Source organism: Natator depressus, chromosome 3 (assembly GCF_965152275.1).
Source record: "Natator depressus isolate rNatDep1 chromosome 3, rNatDep2.hap1, whole genome shotgun sequence".
NCBI classification, from domain to species: domain Eukaryota; kingdom Metazoa; phylum Chordata; order Testudines; family Cheloniidae; genus Natator; species Natator depressus.
The window spans coordinates 25,466,676-25,486,975 of record NC_134236.1 but is presented as its reverse complement, the minus strand read 5'-3'; the positions used below and the strand labels follow the sequence as shown (position 1 = coordinate 25,486,975).

The 20,300-nt window shown below is 48.4% G+C and overlaps 1 protein-coding gene and 1 non-coding gene across 2 annotated transcripts; one reads left to right on the top strand and one right to left on the bottom strand.

Moving 5' to 3' along the window:
• Positions 1-931: 931 nt before the first annotated feature.
• NT5C1B (5'-nucleotidase, cytosolic IB) lies at positions 932-15,811 on the bottom strand. The gene is made up of 6 exons (XM_074947552.1): positions 15,496-15,811; positions 12,088-12,255; positions 5,467-5,596; positions 4,439-4,561; positions 3,333-3,517; positions 932-1,830 (listed from the first exon to the last, which is right to left on the bottom strand). Exons 1-6 carry the CDS (start codon positions 15,652-15,654, stop codon positions 1,468-1,470), a joined length of 1,128 nt encoding a protein of 375 aa, XP_074803653.1. The 5' UTR covers positions 15,655-15,811; the 3' UTR covers positions 932-1,467.
• Positions 15,812-19,848: 4,037 nt separating this feature from the next.
• On the top strand, positions 19,849-20,039 carry LOC141985601 (U2 spliceosomal RNA). The gene has a single exon (XR_012638965.1). It is a non-coding gene; the product is annotated as a U2 spliceosomal RNA (small nuclear RNA).
• The last annotated feature ends 261 nt before the right edge of the window (positions 20,040-20,300 follow it).

The following is a 20,300-nucleotide window of genomic DNA, read 5'->3' as shown; positions in this document are numbered from 1 at the left end:
GACAGTATTTTTAAAAGTAGCCTCTATTCTGTCCTCTTCTTTTTTTTTTTAAATACTCAACGTGAAATAAATTGAACCTGATTTTCAGAGATGCTGTACACTCCCACTGACCTCAGCTGAGTTGTGTGTGCTCAGCACTTTAGAGAATTAGCTCCTGAGGTGTCAGGATGGGCATCCAAAATCAGAGGCCCGTTTTCAAAATTTTGGCCTAAATGTGTCCTGAGCTTTAAAGTCGATCCCTTGTGGTTTGCATTCAGAAACTTTATAAAGTGTGTGAAGAGGAACCTCCTTTGGAAAGATGAATTAGGATTTGTGCTAACTTTATCTCAGCTAGAATGTGTTCTTGAGTATCTTACATTGCTGACATCTTGCAACATGTAGCTGACATATCTGAAGGTAAGCTTGCATAACTAAAACATCAAAGAATAGAACCTTCAGTGTCAATTTAGAGTCTGACTACTGATGAACAAATGTATAACATAATAAAAACAGTAGGATCTTTTTTACATTTTTCTCCTCACACACTTTAGTGCTCATGATTGGTTAAGGACTCACGGCTCTGGAGAAAATGTCCTCTATCTACAGATCGACACAAACTGAAGCATTGCAAGCCTACTAACTATGTCCTGGCCAACACACTTCATGTTCTAGATGGACTGGTGGTTGGATGGGAAGGTGCATGGTATGCATAATTCCCTTTCCCATACCCAGTCATTCCTTGGTTCTCTGCTCAGCTTATCAACAATGGTGCAAATGAACATTAATGTGGTGTTTAAGTGGACACTGGTCGACCAGAAACTGAACTGAGGTCACCAAACTCATTTTACATAGGCCTCAGAAGAGCCATAACTTCTGAGTGATCCTTGTTGCGGAAAAAAATCCCCCCCACCCCACCCCCAACACAGAAAAATGGCAATGTTCTGCAAAGTCAGCTTTATTCGAGTAGGAAAAATAGTTTAGAAAAATAAAGGGTTCCTGTAAACACAAGGCCAAACAAACTAACAGTTTCCACTGGAATTACAAATCACCCATACAAATCAAAGTTTCATGATGACACAATCACTGAATAGGTAAACATACTCGCACCACGTTTTTGGTCTTTTCAAAAATAACCTGTAAATATTCTTTATGCAGCATGATTCATGTTATAAATAACCCATTTACAACCCTTTCAGAGAAGTCACACACTTATAAGTCTTTAAAACATGTCTTAAACTATAAAAACAACACAAGACTTTTCCTAATATAAAAAAAAACTACAGTGCTAGACCTAGCAAACCAAACCAAAAAGTGTTCAAGAGTACTATTAAAAAACTATTTAAAACATGCCTATATTAAAAATATTTCCTTTTAAAACTTCTTTAGCTACAGAGGTCAAATCTTTAAACATACTCCTTATAATATACAAATGTAGAGTTTTCAGACTTAACTATTGATGTGTTAGAGGCTGTCTAAGTTAAAGGGAAGCTATTTTTTAACAGTGTCATCTTTAGGTTTGGATTTGTTGTACTTCTGACCAATGCCATAAGGTACATGTGCTGCTACAGTACCCAGTTGTTGTGCTCCTTCAATGTGAAACATCTGATCATCAAAGAAAATATGAGGCCGGATTTTCACCAAAATTGGTCCTTTAGGAGCTCCTGCAAGGAAAAGTGCCTCATCAATCTCCAAACCCCAGCTACGGAGAGTCTTCAGCACTCTGGCTCCAGAACTTGCTGCACTTCTAGCTGTGACGAGGTAGGTCCTTATAGGACAATCTAATCGTTTGTCTTTTGCATAAAATTTCTTCTGCAGCTTCCCTAAGTCTTCCAGAAAACCTTTCAAAGGACCCTAGGTATAAAATATCAGAAACATGTTTAATGTTTTTCCTCTTCTCCCACAAACATCTCTGTACTTTCTTCCATGCTGGCCCTTATGTATAGAATTCCTTCCATGATCCATAACCTTCTCCTCCTTGGAATCCTTTCTCAACACAATGCCTACAAAGAAAACCAACTAGCAAATGACAGCTTGGCTGTGTGGGGCAACTGCTGAAAACCAATACCTATTTGCTAAAGAGAATACCCCCCACCACAAAGTATATTTGTATATAACAATTTCTATATATTTCAGTGCATCCCTCTTACTCTTTTTGAATGTTGCCTGTCTTCTTAGATTGTATGATCTTTGGGGCAGAGATCTTGTAAATCTATATTTTTCTACAGTGCCTAATTCAGAGGGGTCCTGACCCTGACTGGGGCTGGAGAGCCCTAATACACAGTTTGTGTCCAGAGTGTCTGTCCAGAGTTCATGAAATTAAAAACATATCTTTTGCTTTTTAACGACACCTGATTCTGTTCTCATAATGATTTTTTACACTCATGTAACTACATTGACTTCTGTGGAGTTCCTTCAGATTTACACTAGTTTGAGTGACAGAAGGAGGAGGCCCAAAATTAAAAACAAAAACTATTTTGGGTCAAACTCTGACACACTGAGTACCTACAATTCCCATTGCTTTCAAAGATCAGGCCCTCATTCTGATTTATACCAGTGTAAATGAAAATAAAGTTGGTTTAAGTTGACTCTAACATGTTTGCATTCCTGGACAAACATCATAATTCTGTTTGACAATGAACATAAATATTACACTTGGACCATTCTGGCATTTGAAGCAAATGCCAACTCTTTATTAATATGTTATTGAGAGATGTACAATAGCTGTTCCATATGACAATAAAACGTGGAACAAAGTAAGAATGGATATTACATTCCAAGCCCAGACATGTGCATTCTGTTACATGCACAGAGGGCAATAAGGGATCACAAATACTGACCAAACATTCCAGAGTAGTATGTTTGGAGGTGGGGCTGATTGCTATGAATGGATATAGGCTGCCATGTTCACCTTACCTAGGACCAGACCCAAAGTCCATTGAAATCAATAGTAGTCTTTTTCAATGAGTTCAGTGGACTTTGGATCAGGCCTCTAGGGGATGATTAAATGAAAATACCTCCAGAGGTAGCTACAAGAACCTCATGTTCTTACTCATGCAATATTCCCAATTAAATGGGGGTCCTGTGGAAGGACTGCAGGATCAGGCCCTTAAATATCAAACGTGCATTCTAAGGACTGTCCGTGAAAAAGGAAATCCAAGCAGGTATAATGAAATTGATGTTACAATTAAAAGGTTCTTTGAATCACAAATAAAACATCCATGAAGAACAAGACACATTAATGTATAAATTTAAGAGAAAAATAATGTACGCATACGAGAAACAAAATCAAAGTACCAACTACAATGTTAGCAATAAAAAAGCAAAGTTGTCTTAACAGTTCAAGAAGCAGATACCTGTGCAAGGGGCTTATTCTCATTCATCTGTTCATGTTCATAAAATCTATCTAATCCATGCTCTTTGACGATCTGCTCTGATTCATCAGAAAAGAGAACAGCATCCCCATCAAACGCCACCCTCAACTGCTTATCACAGTAAGGTATGTCTTTATTTGCAGTGAACATTGTAGCAGATGCAATGCCTGAAAATACATCAGAAGCTCAATTAGCAGTTTCCAGTGGACTCACTATTATTAATTTTTATTGCTGTTGCATAGACACAGAATGGGTACAAAACTTCACTACCCAGAGGCACTTACAGTAACTTTATATATGCAAGGAGTCCCATTGATTTAAGTGAGATTATTCTCATGAATAGTTACTTTCAGTCATAAGTGTTTGCAGGACTGGACCCTAAATCACACTGAAGATAAGAAATATAGCTCAGTGGTTTGAGCACTGGCCTGCTAAACCCAGGGTTGTGAGTTCAATCCTTGAGGGGGCCATTTAAGGATCTGGGGCAAAAATTGGGGATTGGTCCTGCTTTGAGCAGGGGGTTGGACTAGATGATCTTCTGAGGTCCCTTCCAACCCTGATATTCTATGATTAATCCTTAAGATCTATGATTAAATACTGGGAAATTCTGAGGACAATATTTATTCCAGCTTTATTTATTTTTATTTTAAGCTCACTCTCTTCTTTCTAATGTTGTAGTGCAGAAGGCACTGGATGTTGGCTAATTTTTGACATCAGAGGAAAGGTGACATCAGGAATAATTTGAGTGAGACAGGAGGGAGGACTGGTACTCTGGTGGTCATGCAAGGGAGGGGGCAGTATGGATGAAAATATGAAGCTGGGAGCAAGAGATAAAGAAAAGGATTGATTAGGCTGGCATTACTGGCACAGTGCAGGGGGCAAAGAGGGGCATTATAAGAAACAGAATCCAAGCAGAAGGATAATAATCATTAAATAAAATCAGTGACAAGCTGATATTACATATATGGATTGCACTCCATATTTACTGAAATATTTCCATCTCCTGTGGAAAAGATACATGTAATTTTTGAGTTCATGTGTTAATAGGCTTAAGTGGGAAATAAACCAAGGTAAGAGCCAATCCAAACCTGCTTCTATAGCTTCTTGGACTTTTTCAGAGTCAGCAGAAAGGTATAAGTTGGTAAGATATGCTGTTAGGTAACCAATAGGGCTTTCTCCACCAGTCATACAGAAGCGTTCAATCGATAAACCTAAAACCAGGCATGAAAATCTCAGATACAGAGGAAACAAACAAAGTATGACGATGTGCAACCCTGCTGTGTTTTTGACCTAACACAAACAACATACAGTTACTATCTGAACAGAGTGAAATTTCTGAAATGCTAAGATCTGTCCTTGCTGTACAGTTGCCCAATTCCTCACTGAGCAAAAGCTACTTTTCCCACTTCCTCTGAAACATGGGGTCATCTGGAGCTGGGATACCAGCTTACATGCACTCTTGCAGTCACATGTTGGACAACTCTTGCAGTCACATGTTGGAAAGACTGAAACTTAATATGAATCTTAAGAAGGACATAGTGGCCAGATCTTCAGCTAAGGACTTCCTCTATGTCCGTCTGAAGACTTCCAGTTTTACAAAGTGACTATTCAGAACCAATGGAGTGACACCAATTTACATCAGCTGAGGAACTGACACTGTAGTTCTACAAGAGGAATTTTATTTTTCAATTAACGTTAAACTTTTAAAGACGTTTTCCATGTTCAGTAGTAGTCCGACTTTTAACAACTTTAAGAGGTTTAACTGGCCACAGTGTTTGATTGTTCCTTATCCCCCAAGAATCCCACCCAAAATCCCTCTGAGACAGCTCAGTGATTGCAAGTTTAGAGGGAAAAATACAAAATAAAGAAACATTCAAGGACCTTTCCTTAGAAATTGAGATTCAGACTTGACAAGTTAAGTCTAGAGCTTTGGGCCAAATCCTGTTTAACACACTCTCATTTGTTCTGACACACACAAATAAACATCATTCACCTTGCAATGGGTATCTGTATCAAAAAAACTGCCCATTCCAGGGTCAGAGTGAGCAAACTGAAAATGCTTCAGTTTACATCATGGCAGCAAGCAGCTCTACAGGGTGTTATTTATTTTACTTACCATAGTGATTGATGCTGTTGATGAGTCTCACTCCCACTTGGGCATGGTTATTAGTCATCAGAACAATATCAAATAGCTCTTCATCATTAGGGTACAACTCACGAAGCCGGGCATTGACCTGCTCTAGTGCCTGCAGGTTAGAAACATCGATGTGCATAAACAAGCTGCATATGCACCCTCTCAATCAGAGTAATTTTGGTTATACACATGGGCCCTGCCTTGAAGAAGAATGTGAAAAGCAGTTTGGCAGTTTAAACTTGCCAAACTTGTTTTATTCATTTCTCTTCTTCACCTCCCAGCAACTATTTTCTGGGACTTGTTATAAGAGAAGCAAATAAGCCGTTTTCTTTTTATGAAAGTTACAGAATTCAACTTTATAATGAAGTAACTTTTACTTGGGACACCTATCATCAGCTAAAATAAATCCGTAAAGGTACTGTACACAACCAAAGGTCTTCTTTTAGTTTTCAGATGAACTGTGGCATCTAATCTTTCTCGATTCTGAAGGTTGAAGTATATTTGTTTTACTGTGATCTGTATTTAACTGGAGTTTTTCCTGGTTTTGGATAATGGGATTTCTCCAGGAGCCAAAAGATTATTTTTTTTCCAGACCTGTACAGCTGTTTAAATTGTAGATGGTAACTGTTAATACTTTTTGGTAATCCTTTATGAAATTTTGTTAACGGATACAGGTATTGAGAAACACTTTTTAAACTCAACATCTAAATTCCTCCTGCAAAATTCACAAGCAAGCATAAAGTGCCTTTATGTATGTGATTACAAATGCAGGTTTGGTGTAGACACTATTTAAGAAGGCAGGTTTGACAATTTGTCCCTAAATATTGAGCATTAAATCCTGCCCTATGTAGTACATATTTCCCTTGGAGGATTCTAATCCAAGTAGTGAGTTGGACAGATCCTGATTACCCTAGGGCAGTGGTTCTCAAACTATGGGGTAGGCCTCCCAAGGGAGGCACAGGAATATGTCAAAGGGGGTGTGATCTGTGTATGTGTGTGTGTGTTAGTTTTTTAAGAGCTCTGTCAGTCTTGGGTGGCTGGGGCTCCTGCAGAAGGGCCCTGGCACCCAGGCTCGGGATCCCTCAATCCCTGACGAGGAGACAACCTGGGCTCAGGCTTTCCTTCCCTGCCCCCCCCAATCCTTCACCTGGAGGCGGCGGAATTCCAGCTGTCAGAAATAAGGGTGGCAGTGGAGTGGTGAGTCTGCTGTGAAAAGTGATATTGACAAATATCACTTTTCATGGTGCCTCCCTTATTTCTGTGCTGCTGCTGGTGCGACGCTGGGTGGTGGTATATGCACTTGAGGGTTGGGAGCGTAAACAGCTACTTACACAAAGAAGGGGGGCCCGATCAAATAAGTTTGAGAACCAGTGACCTAGGGTATCAGAAAAAATAAAGGAACAAGATGGTGCTTTTAAAAAACAGACCACATATTTAGGTGCTTAAATGTGCACTTAATAACCTACCTTTAGGCACTTAGTTTTGAAATTCTTGGCCTTGTTGTGTGGACTATGCTTAGGAAAGCTCTAGGTGACAGCCATCTATAGACCTACAGAGAAAGGATAAGTCTCCCTATGTCCCCTTTCCCACCTTGTGTCCATGGGCCTGTAGTATTCCAGTACATTGAGTATTTATTGAAGGGACGAGGTGGGCAAGGTAATATCACGCTTTTGCTTTGTGGGACTTTTCACAAACCAGTCACTCTATATCTGACCTATCAGTCCTCATCCTCAAAGGAAACCTCCACAACACTTGCAAAAGAGAAGCCTGGTAGCTGAAATTCATAACTTTGCTAGACACTAAAAATCATGGTCTTAATAAAGACACAGGATTTATGGCTTATTACAACAATCTGCAACCCCCAACCCCCCTTTTGTGTCCTATGATTACAGGGGTGTTAACTTCATCTTGGATGGTCCCTTACAATATTTGCTAACTACTTATACTAAATTATCTGTTTGATCTTGTATTTAGCTGTGCCATTCTCATAACCTTTCCCAGACCTGAAGAAGAGCTCTGTGTAGCTTGAAAGCTTGTCCCTCTCACCAACCGAAGTTGGTCCAATAAAAGGTAATTACCTCACCCACCTTGTCTCTCTATTATCCTGGGACCGACATGGCTACAACAACACTGCATATTCATTGAAGTATCAGATAAGAGGATACATTTAGTGCAGAGGGTGATATGTTAGTGTATTGGCTACTGTAATTCATCATGTTTTTATTTTTTTTCATTATCTGGTACACACTCCCAAGCACCTTGTGGATGTAGCGACTTATAAGATTCTGTCTATTACAGTGACTGTGTCGACCACACTTATTTTTACTGCAACTTTCTTGAAATTTAAAGAAACTGTAAACAAAGCAAATCCACCAGGGCCAGATCATCAGTTGGTGTAAGTCAGCTAGATTCCACTCATTTCAATGGAGTTATGTTGATTTACAGCATTTGATGATTTGGCCCCAAAAGTCCAACCTGAAGGTAAACAGAAATCCCTTCTGAAGTGGCAGGTAATACTGTTCACCTGGAAAAGTTACTTTTGTGGACTTGAAAGCTTAATGAATTTTTTAGTGAGAAACTCAAGGTTTTAGGCTTGAAAAGTCAGCAAACCTTGACTGCTGTTCTACATTAATCTCTGTGGGGCAAGGGCTGTCTTGTTGTTCAGTTTGTTCTTGTTGTTCAGTGCCTAGCACAATGGGGTTCTGGTATGACTCGGCGTCCTAGGTGCTATGGTAATACAAACAACAAACAACATATTAAAGCTTTCCCTTAAAGGAGTCCATATACAGAGATACTATTTAAGAACTATTCATTTCTGCATCTAAGTAGAATATAATCCCTCATCAGATTTGAAATTTAGTGTCCTATGTGTTACGCAGGAGGTCAGACTAGTGACTAGATGATCCAATGACCCCTTCTGGCCTCAGGGACTGAAACCTGGAGTAAACAATCCCATATCACCCAACCAAACATACGTATAGTATGTTACGGTTTCATATTTAAAAAAATATTGTGAGCACATTCCAATCCAATTGTCCTTAAAAAAAAATTATCATTAGTGCTCAAATGATTAAATCTAAAGAGCCTATTTTATGGCTCTTACAGCCTGAACTGCAATAGAATGAGCGGGGAGGTACACTACCTAAAAACTATGATTTTCAAATAAGCCTATGGGAGTGGGGCAGTCAAATCTTATTGAAATTCATTGGGAACTGGGCATCTAACTCTTAGGCTCTTTTGAAAACACATTCTGCTTGTGAAGGCTAGTGGGAGCATGCTCGTACCCATATGGAGTAGTTATTATACTTGTAAAATGGTGTAGCATGTGCTCCATCCACTGTAGCCCTGTTGGTGTGTGGGAGGGGTGTTTTCATTGTCCTGCTTCCATCCTGCCCAGACACATCCTTGCTAAGGTGCTGAGTGTTGCTGGTGGCTGTTCTCCCTGTTGCACTTAGGAGACCACAAGTAATCGCATCATGGCTGTCACCTATTTCTTTTTGCCCCTCCATCCAGCACATCCACAATTTGATCATAAGTGGTAAAAAATGTTTAGCTACTCAAAACCTTTCTGAGGCTAGTCTTATAACAATTAAAATTAAGGGTCTATTTTAAATCCACATGGAAGTGCTATGTCATAGACTCTTCCTCCAAGCTAGTCTATTTAATTACCGACAGTCCAGTAGATCTTCTCAAAAACTGCATTGGTGAGGCCTGTGAGGTGACAATTCCCTGAAGAACTAAAATGAACTCTGTGGACCAAATTCTCTCCTCTATAACAATCAAGCAACCCTGCTGAAGTCTGTGTTTATCAGAAACATTTAAATAACCAAAGATGAAAGACTATTTTAAATATAGTTTACCCTACATCATTTAGGGCTGTTTACCTTTGGCATATCTCTTAGCTCACACAATGAAAACAAAATAGTCAGTTTCACTCTTGCATATAGGCCCCTGAATCAGAGTCAGTTTCTTTGCCTGGTTCTCATTGCACCAGCAACGTTTGAAACCAGTCATAAATGTTTTTATTTTTAAATAGAGCAAGGAATTCTATTCATATTGAACCCACATTGTTAGTCAGGCAAATTCTAATTGAAGTGAGTAAACAGAGAAAAACTGAGGTGTTGTTTTATCGTGGGACAAGAGTTGTATCAGGTCACGAAGTTTGAGAATTAGTTTAGCAACTTGTACAGGGTCCTATGTAGGGCTTGATCCAAGCTGTCCAATCTGAAAAGCTTCACTTTCCTTATAATATTACACTCAAAACCTTGGGCAAGTATTTAAGCCTGCTCCTGGTACATCTTAAGATGGAGTGGGCAAACTTTTTGGCCCAAGGGCCACATCAGGGTTGCAAAACGGTATGGAGGGCCGGGTAGGGAAGGCTGTGCATCTGCAACCAGCCTGGCGCCCGCCCCCTATCCGCCCCCTCCCACTTCTTGTCCCCTGACAGCCCCCCTCAGAACTCCTGACCCATCCAACCCCCCCTCCTGCTTCTTGTCCCCTGACCGCCCCCTCCCGGAACCCCCCCACCCCTAACTGCCCCCCCCAGGACCCCACCCCCTATCCAACCCCCCCGCTCACTCTCCCCCTCCTCCTGGGACCTCCCGACACCCCACCCCCTATCCAACTCCCCCGTTCCCTGTCTCCTGACCGCCCCCCCCGAACCTCCGCCCCATCCAACTGCCCCTTGTCTGCCCCCCAGGACCCCCTGCCCCTTATCCAACCCCCCTCCCCCCACCCCGTTACCATGCTGCTCAGAGCAGCCGGACAGGCTTACTGGAAAGCCGGAGAGGTGGGTGGGTGCAAGCCGCGCTACCTGCGCGGTGGCGTCCCTATGGGGGAGGGGGAACAGCGGGGGAGGGGCCGGGGACTAGCCTCCCCGTCCGGGAGCTCAGGGGCCGGGCAGGACAGTCCTGCAGGCCGGATGTGGCCCGCGGGCCTTAGTTTGCCCACCTCTGTCTTAAAAACATAAGAACGGCCATACTGGGTCAGACCAAAGGTCCAACTATCCCAGTATCCTGTCTTCCGACAGTGGCCAATGCCAGGTGCCCCAGAGGGAATGATCAGAACAGGCAATCATCAAGTGATCCATCCCGTCATCCATTCCTAGCTTCTGGCAAACAGAGGCTAGGGACACCATCCCTGTCCACCCTGACTAATAGCCATTGATGGACCTATGTTCCATGAATGTATCTAGTTTTTTTAAAAATCATCTTCCAAAATAGATATATCTTGGTCCCATCTCTATTGATTCTGACTGCTGCAATGTGGCTTATCTGCAGCCTCACAATAGTGGATGTTATTTTCTGAGATGCTTTGATATCAATCACAGGATCGTTCACCTTTTGACCATTTATTTCAGCTACTATCTTCCTTGATAGGGTGTCAATATCAACCTTTGTCATTCCACACTGAGTAAAGAACTTATTTGGTTTTATAACTAATTAAAACCCACACAAGTTTGGGGCAGTGCCGTAGCTAGCATGGAACACTTGGGTGGGCGGGCAATGATGGGCAGCAAGAGGGATCGGGGGGCCCACCTCCGTCCAACCCCACCAGTCCAGCTGGCCTTGTGGGGGATGATGGATGCTCTGGCCAGGGGCCCCCCAGGGCCTCATGCATGCACCCAGCTCCATGAGGAGACGCCGCTCTGCAGCGCACATGGCTCCTGGCACCCATCCCCGTCGCACTGCCCCACGCCAAGCCAGGCTCCCCGAGGTGGCAGGCCTATGTATTTTGATGATCGCCGCTGCTGGGTGGGCGGGTCGCCCTCCTCCTGCTGCGGCGTGTTCGTCAAGCACTTTGCTGCTGTGTCACTGCTGTCCCTCCCCCTCTGGTCGAGCTGGGTGTGTGTGCACCTGGCGTGCAGTATCTTGCAGGTCTGGGCGGGGATAGCACTGGGGCCAGAGCAGAGCCGGGGCAGGCCTGGATGCTAAGTGGGTGGGCTGCAGCCTACCCAGGTCCACCTGTAGGTATGCCCCTGGTTTGGGGCCTAAATTATCTGACAACGCCTTAAAAGGAATTGAATTTTCTGTCTGCCATGACTCTGGGCATTAATTCTACCCTCCTAACCACACCTTGTGTATGAAACCATCCTTTAGATTCCCAAGAGGCTATTAACTTCCTCCATCTAAACTGTGCCAGTTTTTCAGTAGGAAATACTACATGATCTTACACAGGCTTGTATCTTTACTGACTCAGGGAGGGGAGGAGAGTAAAATAATTCTAATCTATTTCAGTCGGGAGATAAAGAGACCAAACTGAGATTACTCAATCAACTCAAACAGGCCACTAAGCCTGAAACCATTTTCCAGCAGCCTCACTGTGTTCAGTAGAAGACTCCTCCTTTTCCCCAAATTTGGGCTTGAGCTTTCAGCATCCTCCCTGGTGTGACATCCTGGAGTAATTCCCCTCCAGCACACAAACCTAGGAGCCATGTTTAGTGTATTTTTATGTGAGAAAAGGCTGCTGGCTGCATGATTATGTAAACGGATGTATTTACCAACCACTCTGGCTCTGGGGAAGGGTGGAGGCAGGCAGGAAACTCTGTGTAAGGCAGTTTGTGGAACAGAAAGATTAGCTGAATTTTTAAATAGAGTGTCTTACCTTGACAAAGTAGAAAGCTGGCCCAGGCTTCAGGGGGAGGTTCTCGTTTTCTTCCTGGTACTTCACATAGGTCTCCACCCCTTCTTCTTCATAGATTTTCCTGTCTTTCACCATGTCAAAGAGAGCCCGGGAGGAGACTGCCACAGTGATGGCATTTTGGGGCTTAGGCTGTAGACAATGGAAGGATGAGAGACAGCAGATGGGGGGAGGGAGGGAAGAATGAGAGAGAAATGGGGGGAAGATGACACACAGGGAGGTGTGGATGGCAGACCAGGAGGAGAGGATGGGGGTGACACACGGGGAGGAGGATGGCACCCCGGGAGGAGAGGACGGGGGTGACACACGGGGAGGAGGATGGCTCCCCGGGAGGAGAGGATGGGGGCGGCACACGGGGAAGAGGATGGCGCCCCGGGAGGAGAGGATGGGGGTGGCCCACGGGGAGGAGGACGGCACCCCAGGAGGAGAGGATGGGGGTGGCAAACGGGGAGGAGGATGGCTCCCCGGGAGGAGAGGATGGGGGTGGCAAAAGGGGAGGAGGATGGAGCCCCGGGAGGAGAGGATGGGGGTGGCACACGGGGAGGAGGACTGCACCCTGGGAGGAGAAGATGGGGGTGGCACACGAGGAGGAGGATGGCGCCCCGGGAGGAGAGGATGGGGGTGACACACGGGGAGGAGGATGGCTCCCCGGGGGGAGAGGATGGGGGTGGCACACAGGGAGGAGGATGGCGCCCCGGGAGGAGAGGATGGGGGTGGGACACAGGGAGGAGGATGGCGCCCGGGCGGAGAGGATGGGGGTGGGACACGGGGAGGAGGATGGCGCCCGGGCGGAGAGGATGGGGGTGGGATACGGGGAGGAGGATGGCACACAGGGAGGAGAGGATGGGGGTGGCACACGGGGAGGAGGATGGCGCCCCGGGAGGAGAGGATGGGGGTGACACACGGGGAGGAGGATGTCACCCCGGGAGGAGAGGACGGGGGTGACACACGGGGAGGAGGATGGTGCCCCGGGAGGAGAGGATGGGGGTGGCAAACGGGGAGGAGGATGGCTCCCCGGGAGGAGAGGACGGGGGTGGCACACGGGGAGGAGGATGGCTCCCGGGGAGGAGGATGGCTCCCCGGGAGGAGAAGATGGGGGTGGCACACAGGGAGGAGGATGGCTCCCCGGGAGGAGAGGATGGGGGTGGGACACGGGGAGGAGGATGGCGCCCAGTCGGAGAGGATGGGGGTGGGATACGGGGAGGAGGATGGCACCCAGGGAGGAGAGGATGGGGGTGGCACACGGGGAGGAGGATGTCACCCCGGGAGGAGAGGATGGGGGTGGCACACGGGGAGGAGGATGGCACCCCGGGAGGAGAGGATGGGGGTGGCACACGGGGAGGAGGATGGCTCTCCGGGAGGAGAGGATGGGGGTGACACACGGGGAGGAGGATGGCGCCCCGGGAGGAGAGGATGGGGGTGGCCCACGGGGAGGAGGACGGCACCCCGGGAGGAGAAGATGGGGGTGGCATATGGGGAGGAGGATGGCGCCCCGGGAGGAGAGGATGGGGGTGGCAAACGGGGAGGAGGATGGCTCCCCGGGAGGAGAAGATGGGGGTGGCACACCGGAAGGAGGATGGCTCTCCGGGAGGAGAGGATGGGGGTGACACACGGGGAGGAGGATGGCGCCCCGGGAGGAGAGGTTGGCGGTGGTCCACGGGGAGGAGGATGGCGCCCCGGGAGGAGAGGATGGAGGTGGCATACGGGGAGGAGGATGGCTCCCCGGGAGGAGAGGATGGAGGTGGCATACGGGGAGGAGGATGGAGCCCCGGGAGGAGAGGATGGGGGTGGCACACGGGGAGGAGGACGGCACCTCGGGAGGAGAAGATGGGGGTGGCATATGGGGAGGAGGATGGAGCCCCGGGAGGAGAAGACGGGGGTGGCACACGGGGAGGAGGACGGCACCCCGGGAGGAGAAGATGGGGGTGGCATATGGGGAGGAGGATGGCGCCCCGGGAGGAGAGGATGGGGGTGGCACACGGGGAGGAGGATGGCTCCCCGGGAGGAGAGGATGGGGGTGGCAAACGGGGAGGAGGATGGCTCCCCGGGAGGAGAGGATGGGGGTGGCACACGGGGAGGAGGATGGCGCCCCGGGAGGAGAGGATGGGGGTGGCACACGGGGAGGAGGATGGCGCCCCGGGAGGAGAGGATGGGAGTGGCAAACGGAGAGGAGGATGGCTCCCCGGGAGGAGAGGATGGGGGTGGCATACGGGGAGGAGGATGGAGCCCCGGGAGGAGAGGATGGGGGTGGCACACGGGGAGGAGGATGGCGCCCCGGGAGAAGAGGATGGGGGTGGCACACGGGGAGGAGGATGGCTCCCCGGGAGGAGAGGATGGGGTTGGCAAACGGGGAGGAGGATGGCACCCCGGGAGGAGAGGATGGGGGTGGCACACGGGGAGGAGGATGGCGCCCCGGGAGGAGAGGATGGGGGTGGCACACGGGGAGGACAACATGGGAGTTGGAGGGGGATGTATCCAGGAAGGAGAGGGTGGGGATGGCACCCAGTGACCCAGGGAGGAGAGGAAGGGGGTGACACACGGGGAGGAGGATGGCTTCCCGGGAGGAGAGGAAGGGGGTGACACACGGAGAGGAGGATGGCTCCCCGGGAGGAGAGGAAGGGGGTGACACACGGGGAGGAGGATGGCTCCCCGGGAGGAGAGGAAGGGGGTGACACACGGGGAGGAGGATGGCACCCCGGGAGGAGAGGATGGGGGTGACACACGGGGAGGAGGATGGCGCCCCGGGAGGAGAGGATGGGGGTGACACACGGGGAGGAGGATGGCGCCCCGGGAGGAGAGGATGGGGGTGACACACGGGGAGGATAACATGGGAGTTGGAGGGGGATGTATCCAGGAAGGAGAGGGTGGGGATGGCAACCAGTGACCCAGGGAGGAGAGGACGGGGGTGACACACGGGGAGGAGGATGGCTCCCCGGGAGGAGAGGAAGGGGGTGACACACGGGGAGGAGGATGGTTCCCCGGGAGGAGAGGACGGGGGTGACACACGGGGAGGAGGATGGTTCCCCGGGAGGAGAGGACGGGGGTGACACACGGGGAGGAGGATGGCGCCCCGGGAGGAGAGGACGGGGGTGACACACGGGGAGGATATCATGGGAGTTGGAGGGGGATGTATCCAGGAAGGAGAGGGTGGGGATGGCACCCAGTGACCCAGGGAGGAGAAGATGGGGGTGGCAGCGGGAGGAGGTGGCACACGGGGAAGCCAGGCCCGGGGTTGGAGGGAAGGCTCGGCAGAGGGCGGCGGACAGACAGGGCACGTATCAGAGAGAGGAGGAAGGAAGGAAACACAGCTGTTTATGAGCCCCGGAGGGCTCCCCCCCGCCCCACCTCCGGGCTGCCGCCGGCTGCACTCACCGGGCGGGGTCTCTTGGTGGACACCAGGTTGTCGTAGAAAGCCTTGGCCGCTGCCCAGTCCTGCTCGGCGCCGGCCGCCGCCGCCGCCTGCTGCGCCGGGGTGAGCGGGCTGCTGCAGGCCGAGTTGCTCTGGGACTCGTCCGAGCTGCAGGAGTCCATGGCGGCGGCTGGGGCCCGCTGCTGGCGGCCGCTGCTGCAGCCGGGCGGGGAGGAGGAGGTGGAGGAGGATCTCTGCAGCGACAGGGACCCAGCGGGAGCGAGGTCAGCGCCGAGCGCACCAGCCTTCTCCGGGCATCCCCGCCCCGCTGCTGCTGTGGGGAAGTGATGACGGGACTGGACGGGCCCTGCCCTGCCCTGCCCGGGGCTCGCTGTGCCGCGCCCAGCGAGCCACTGCCCTTCCGCCTGCCGCCAGCGCCGGGCTTGCTGCCCGCCACCCCCCGACCAAGCCCCACAGCCTGCGGGAAAGTGTTGGGGGGACCAGGGCTGCAACCCTCCACCCCTCCCTTACAGGTGCACACAGCCTGGGGGCCAGGGACGCAACATCTGCCCCCTACCCCCGACGGATACACACAACCTGGGCGGGGGGGAATAGAGGGCAGAGCTAACACACACACACACAGATACACACAAGCTGGGGGGAACAGGGGGCTCAGCTATAACCCCCCCACACACACAGACAGATACGCACAGCCTGGGGGGAACAGGGGCCAGAGCTATAACCCCCCCCCCCGCCCCACACATAAACACACACAGTTATCCACAGCCTAGGGGGAATGGACTAGGGCTGCAGCCTCCCCCCACACCCCACAGAGATACTCATAGCCTGGGGGACCAGGGGTCCGGACTGCAACCCCCCCCCACTCCCCGCCCCACACATAAACACACACAGTTATCCACAGCCTAGGGGGAACGGACTAGGGCTGCAGCCTCCCCCCACACCCCACCCCCGGTCAGCTACACACAACTTTTCGGGAGATCAGGGCTGCAACCCCCACACAGACAGATACATCCTGAGGGGAACAGGGGACAGGACTGCAATTCCTCCCCCTCCCCCGACATATATACACAGCCTGGGGGGGCCAGGGGAGGGCTGCAACCGGGGCCAGATTTAGGGGCAGGTTACCACCTGGGGTGCTGGGCTTCAGGGGGTGCCAGGCTTGGTGTGGTGTAAGGTATTCAAAAGTTTAGGAAATTGTTGGGGGGGGCGGCACTGAAGAAGTTTCTCCCCTGGGGCACCATTTGGTCTAGGGCTGGCCCTGGCTGTAACCCACACCCCATGACACACACACACAGCGGAGGGCGGGGAGGAGACAGAGGCCAAGGCTGCAACCATCACCACCAACTCAGAAAGACAGACAGAGTGAGGGGAACAGGGGCGCGCGCACACACACAGACGGACATCCACAGGTACACAGCCTAAGGGGTAATGGGCCATGGCTGCCAACCTTCCACCCCCCCAGAAAGAAAGACAAATGCACAAATAGCCTAGGAAGAACGGGGCCAGAGCTGCACTTGAACCCCTGTTCCCCCCATGCATGCCTGCATGCATGTACACACAGACAGAGATAGTCTGGGGAGAACGGGCTAGATTGCAAATCCCAAACAGTAGCCACTGGAGTCAGTCACATTCTTATTACAGTGGCTGCTTAAATTTAGAATCATAATAAATTATATTTAGTCACCTAATACATCTTTACATAATAAATAAATGGCCTTACTTTTAGAGAGGCCCACAGCTTCCATTGACTTGAATGGGAGTTGCTAGTGCCCAGCACCTTTGAAAATAAGGCTACTTTAAAAGTATGTATTTATCTGCCCAATTTCAGGCATCCATGCTTGCAAATTTGACCTTAACTTCTCATAGTTTCCCACCTTTACAAAGTACTGTGAGATCACTGGAAGAAATGAAGCGTGGGCCTGGCCCAAAGCCCACAGAAGTCAGTGGGCTTGGGATCAGGCCCTAAATACTAATAAGTAAAAAGTATTAGTAACTTAAAAAAAGGGCAGTGGATGGATCAAAGGAAATTCCCTTTCAGAATTTGAAATCTGTTTCCTTACAGAAATATTATTTCAACATATATGCACTGGTTTATGACTGTAGCTGCTAGGCTGCTGGTGTTTATTTGGGCTTATTTTTAAGGAGAACAATGAAGAATTTGGAATATGGAAAAAGAATTATATGACCTGGCCCTTCCAGCTTGGACACTGACTAACTGCTGTTCACCTTAATGTCTCAAGTCTTAGTCTTAGCCATTTAATATTATGTTATGGCTTCAGGCACTGATTTTATTAACAGGATTAGAGACTTATGACTTGCACAACAGTTTAATTGCTTTAACATTAACTGCAGCAGAAAAATCCAAAGGTTTTCTCGCTAGAATATGAGAAAAAGAACAATGATGTGTCCACCAGTCAAAAGTGGCTGGCTCTCAGTGGCGCAGTGAGTGCTGTGTCTTGTGCTCTTTACATAACAAATATAATATGAAGGGACTACATGGGAACAGTGGGGTCCAAGTAACTTTGTTCATTAAATATACACAACAGGTAAGGCCTCGTCACAAATACTACTTTGGCTGGTGTCTGGGTGGCTCTAAAACACAGGACACAGCCGTGAACACCACTGGAGGGCTTGAGAACTACTTAAAGGGAAGCAGTGTTGCTTGGTGGATTCTGCATTAGACTGGGACTCAGGAGACCTGGGTTCTATTGCTGGCTCTGCCATTGGCCTGCTGGATGGCCTTGGGCAAATATGACTCTATACCTCAGTTTCCCCCTCTGTAAAATGGTGATAGTGATACTGACCTCCTTTGTAAAGCACTTGGAGAGCTACTGATGAAAAAGTGCTGCATAAAAACTAGGTATTATTATTTATTGCTACTCTGTTCCTATATACTACAATGAGCTGGAGCTTTTTTTGTGGTAGCTGCCCTCTTCTGCGCTAAAGTGTAAGCTTACATTGAAATATAAAACAGTTGATGGCGCTTTTGAGTTCCGCTACTTTTTTCTTCTAATTTGACCCCTCAATGCAGTGTTTTGTATTGCTGTTCTCACAAGTAAAATCAGAATTTATCACACCCATCTTTTTGTGGTTTATTCAGTCAGTTAGTGATGAAGATCCCTTTTATCCTTTTCAAGTTACCAGAAAATGCCAACAATTTCAACTCTGTTGCCTGAGTCAATGATCCTGGGTCCTACCACTGAAGTGTTCTGGCTTCAGGGGCTTACACATCAAGCCATGACCTTCAAAATGCAAAATTCAGTGGCGTCATTTGAAATATTTAATGGTGCCCTTAGAGTTCTGTTGAGGAGGAATGGGTTATTTCTCACTGCTTCAAGTCTCTTGGGGAATCCAAGAACAGGAAAGAATCCAAAATTTAACTCCTTTGGTGGTTTCTCAGCCAGAAGTTAATAGAAGTGAATTTCCCAGTTTACCTGCAATGTTTGTACTAGGGTTCTCTGTTAAAAAAAGAGCTGGAGCCTTTGTGGGTCTGTCTACACTGCAACGTAAGCCCATGCTTGAGCCTGGGCTCAAGCCTAATCCCTCTGACATCTATGCTACAATTGCGCTAAACAAGGGCTCAGATCCAGGGTCCCAGGAACCTGCAGGGCTGGAGGGTCCAAGCTTGAGTTAAGCCAGGACCCAGGGTCTGAGTCCTGTTGCTTTGCAGTGTAGACGCAGCCCCGCTTGACTTGGGTCCCACCGAAGAGTCAGCCAGAAGTATCTCACAATTCCATGGGATGGCTTCCTCTCTCCCAACAATCTGTAATCTGCTCTATTGAAAACAGAAGCCACCCCCGCTTTGCAAATGGCAGCAGCTCAGGTCAGCATTAACCCATTCTCTTCTGATTATTGGTCTGCAAGCACACTATCGGAGAGCCTCCTGGGTTTGCAAGGAAGAGTGAACTGATCAAGCCTTTTGCAAATTGAGTTGCTTCCTGGTAACGTGTTGGCAGTAAAGTTTTCCCATAGTGCACCACAGTCCTAGGGCTAGAGCAGCCACATTTTGGGGGTGGGGGTGCTAGGGACTCTGGGATATGGTTATTTTGGCTCATGTCTGCACACTGCAATGTGGACATCAGAGCTCTAGGTTTGAGCATGGTTTAGAAAAGTCTTAACATAGGGTTAAAATATAATGTGAATACTCTAGCCCAGAGTTCCCTAACACAGGTCAGCTGACTCGAGTCCCACTAACCTGGGCTTACATTGCAATGTAGACATACCCTGTGAATGTGCTGTTAAAAAAATCACATGTGTATTTCACAGTCGGTCACCGCTGAGAGGATAGAAGGAGAGGTTTCCTGCTTTTTGATACTGATCCCTGTTGAAATTATTTTCCCATCAACTCGTTAGGTGTCCCTGTCTAACAAGAAACTTAAGATCAAGTGTAGTATCTGTTCTTATCAGTTTAACATCTGATATGTCCTTTATTTGAGGACTGTATATTAAATTGATTTTTGAAACAGGGGGATGGAATAGGAGCTTGCTCTGTCCACCCCAGGCATCGACCTGGTGTTGCAGTGCCTCCAGGAATGGTGCAAAGAAAAACAAAGAAGCTTAAGGATGGACAGTATTTCAGTGCTCAGATTGAAGGTTCCACTGAAAATTCTGTTGCTTTTTTCTTGGATCCATTCATCTCTGGAACAGATATAAGAAGCTTCCCAACTTTAGAATTCTGGGCCCAAAGGCAAAGAAGGGGCCTGAGATGGAAGGATCAGTTTTATCTTCTGAATGGATAGACTGTAAGAAATATTGTACATTGATAGATAATGCAAAGTAGCCAATATTCAGTCCTTAGGACATAAGG